General features: G+C 37.9%; 1 protein-coding gene across 1 annotated transcript in view; it reads left to right on the forward strand.

Moving 5' to 3' along the window:
* Positions 1–2,500, forward strand: part of LOC138051826 (WD repeat-containing protein 70-like) — a 44,107-nt gene that overhangs the window by 12,734 nt on the left and 28,873 nt on the right. Inside the window, exons 9-10 of the mRNA XM_068898108.1 lie at positions 752–892; positions 1,577–1,660. Of these exons, the coding sequence (XP_068754209.1) occupies positions 752–892; positions 1,577–1,660 (225 nt within the window). The remainder of the gene's footprint in view (positions 1–751; positions 893–1,576; positions 1,661–2,500) is intronic.

A 2,500-nucleotide genomic window follows, 5' to 3' on the forward strand; every position in this document is an offset into this window, starting at 1 on the left:
TTTCTCAGTTGTGAAACCTTTGTTGACCTACTGTATTTATTTTTCATTACTATGGCTAACCAGAGGTTTCATTTGAAGCCGGTCACGGGCAGTATACCGTTATTTGTTTGTCAGGAATTTGCGTCTCACCGCTGGCTGCCCTATCTTGATTTTCCTTCAAGCTTTTGTAAAAGGCAAGAGTGGCCAACACTTACATTGATTATAGCCTGGGCATCTGCTTCAAAAGTTATTGAAACCCCTGCTAACATTGCTGAAGGTGGATTACATGTACATGGAATACCTTTAAAATTAAAATGAAGTGCTACAGTATATGTGGCCAGCATTTCAAAATATTTACATGTACCACTTCTCATTCATTTTCAGTTACCTTTTTATTCATTAATAACCCACTGACTCCTGGGGGGTTCCCCATTGACGAGTAAAATCGTCTGGCGCGAGACAGAGTAAAATACTAAGTATGGCCGGTTTGGATGTGAATGGGTTTACCTTTTTTTGCATCAATCATTGCTATTTATGATATTTAGGGCATAAATCAAGGAAAGCTAGCTCTATTAGGTTGTTTCATGTGATGCAGAAACCCTACCACTTAATGACCTTTGACCCTAAATCTACTAAAGCCTAAAATGTCATAAGATGAGCTACATGTACAAGCACTTGTTCTTTTCGTAAATTCTACGTGAGATTGACTAGTTGTTGTGGCTTGTTTATTGGGGCAAGCAATGAACTCTTTTTTTTTTTTTTACCTGAACAGGTTAAATTTTGGGATTTCAATGCAATGGATGCATCTCGCCGAGCTTTCAGGACTCTGCAGCCATTTGAGTGTCACCAGATAAAGTCTATCGAATATAGTATTACAGGAGATGCTGTGCTTGTTGCTGCTGGCAATGCACAGGTATGTCTGCATTGTTGAAAAATATTACCGAGTAACTAATTTTGCACACGCATTATGTGCTCTTGGCAAGTGCAATACATGAAATCTTAAGTAAAATTGGTTGCATGCTTGGACTTTGATACAAGTTGCCCTTTTATTTAGAATGCATACACCATCCCCCACCCCCTTGAGAGGCTTGCTCGCAGGCTCCAAAATTCCAAAATATTAATTTGGAAGCAAGTAAATTATTTTAACAAATTTGGTATCAAACAAGTTGTATGATAATTAAGATTGTGAGATCCGTAATTCAGACACAGCTTCTATCAGCATACGTACTTTCATGAGTTCTATGGAAAAAGGTTTGCTTCTGACTATTGTTATTTTTCAACAGACACTTCGGCTAATTCTTAAGCCTTCATCGGGAATATGAAAGCGAAGTTCGTTATCATACGCTATTTAAAGTAACGTAGCGCGAAGTGTGTGCGTGTCCATGCAATTCATGCTCGCGCGATGCCTTTGTAGGCTTCTGGAAGTACGATATGATCGTTCCCAGAGTTCAGGTCCAAAGTACATTGTAGAGTGCCAGGCTTCAAGTAAAAGTCACTCGTGGTAATTAAAATAATAGAACTTATGACATCTCCTCGCTACACTTTTTCCATTTTTTAAATACATACTTTCAGTTTGTTCACATTCTCTTTATTTCAGGCCAAAGTCATCGACAGAGATGGCTTTGAGGTTCTTGAATGTGTCAAAGGAGATCAGTACATTGTTGACATGACAAACACTAAGGTACATAGATGGACACTCGAATTTTTATCTCCTAAATAAGCAGAAAACGATAAACAACCCTTCAGTATGATACCGTTAAAAATTCCTGTTAACTTTGTAGTACTACCAATGCAATAGTGTGTACATGTACATACACTGTATAATTATTGTTATTTGGTTTAATAAGTATGATCAGAGTAAATCAGTTTTAGCTGCTCAATTTAAATACTGGTACTACATAGAGAGGTGACACATAAACTTTCAGTATGTTTTGGACTTACACATAGTGACATTTTTTATCAATTATGTGTCTATCTACAGTAATAGAGTGTTATTGTGTTACACGTAACATAAGAGTGTTTAAAAGTTATTTATGATGTCCCTAGGGACAATGCTGTTACAGTATTTATGACCACTAAACTGTCCACCATTGACGAGGAAAATCGTCTGGCGATAGAAAGAGTAAAATCTGTCTCACTCCCAATAGCGAGTGATTGTCAGTATTTCCATAATGATCCATAGTGATTCCGTACAGAAGCACGTGACCTTAAAGCGTGTACATGTAACTTGCGGTTCTTTTCCTTGGAACAAAGCTGGGTATTTTAGGACACCAATTTTACACCCAAATATGGACGAAAATAAGATTGAAGCTGCATGCATGGGAAAATGCATGAGCTATGTTACATCCAAATAAGGACATTTGTCAACTGCCAGCTCTCAATCAGCACTCAACGCTTCAAGGTCATGAGCTTCTGTGCTGTAATGATTGTATTTCCATGTAGATCGACTTTAATTCTGTGAGAGCAGAAACGTCTAAACAGGTGAAAGGGAGTAATCTCTACAGAGCAGAGACATGCTCCC

This window comes from Montipora capricornis, chromosome 6 (assembly GCF_036669925.1).
Source record: "Montipora capricornis isolate CH-2021 chromosome 6, ASM3666992v2, whole genome shotgun sequence".
Classification (NCBI taxonomy): domain Eukaryota; kingdom Metazoa; phylum Cnidaria; class Anthozoa; order Scleractinia; family Acroporidae; genus Montipora; species Montipora capricornis.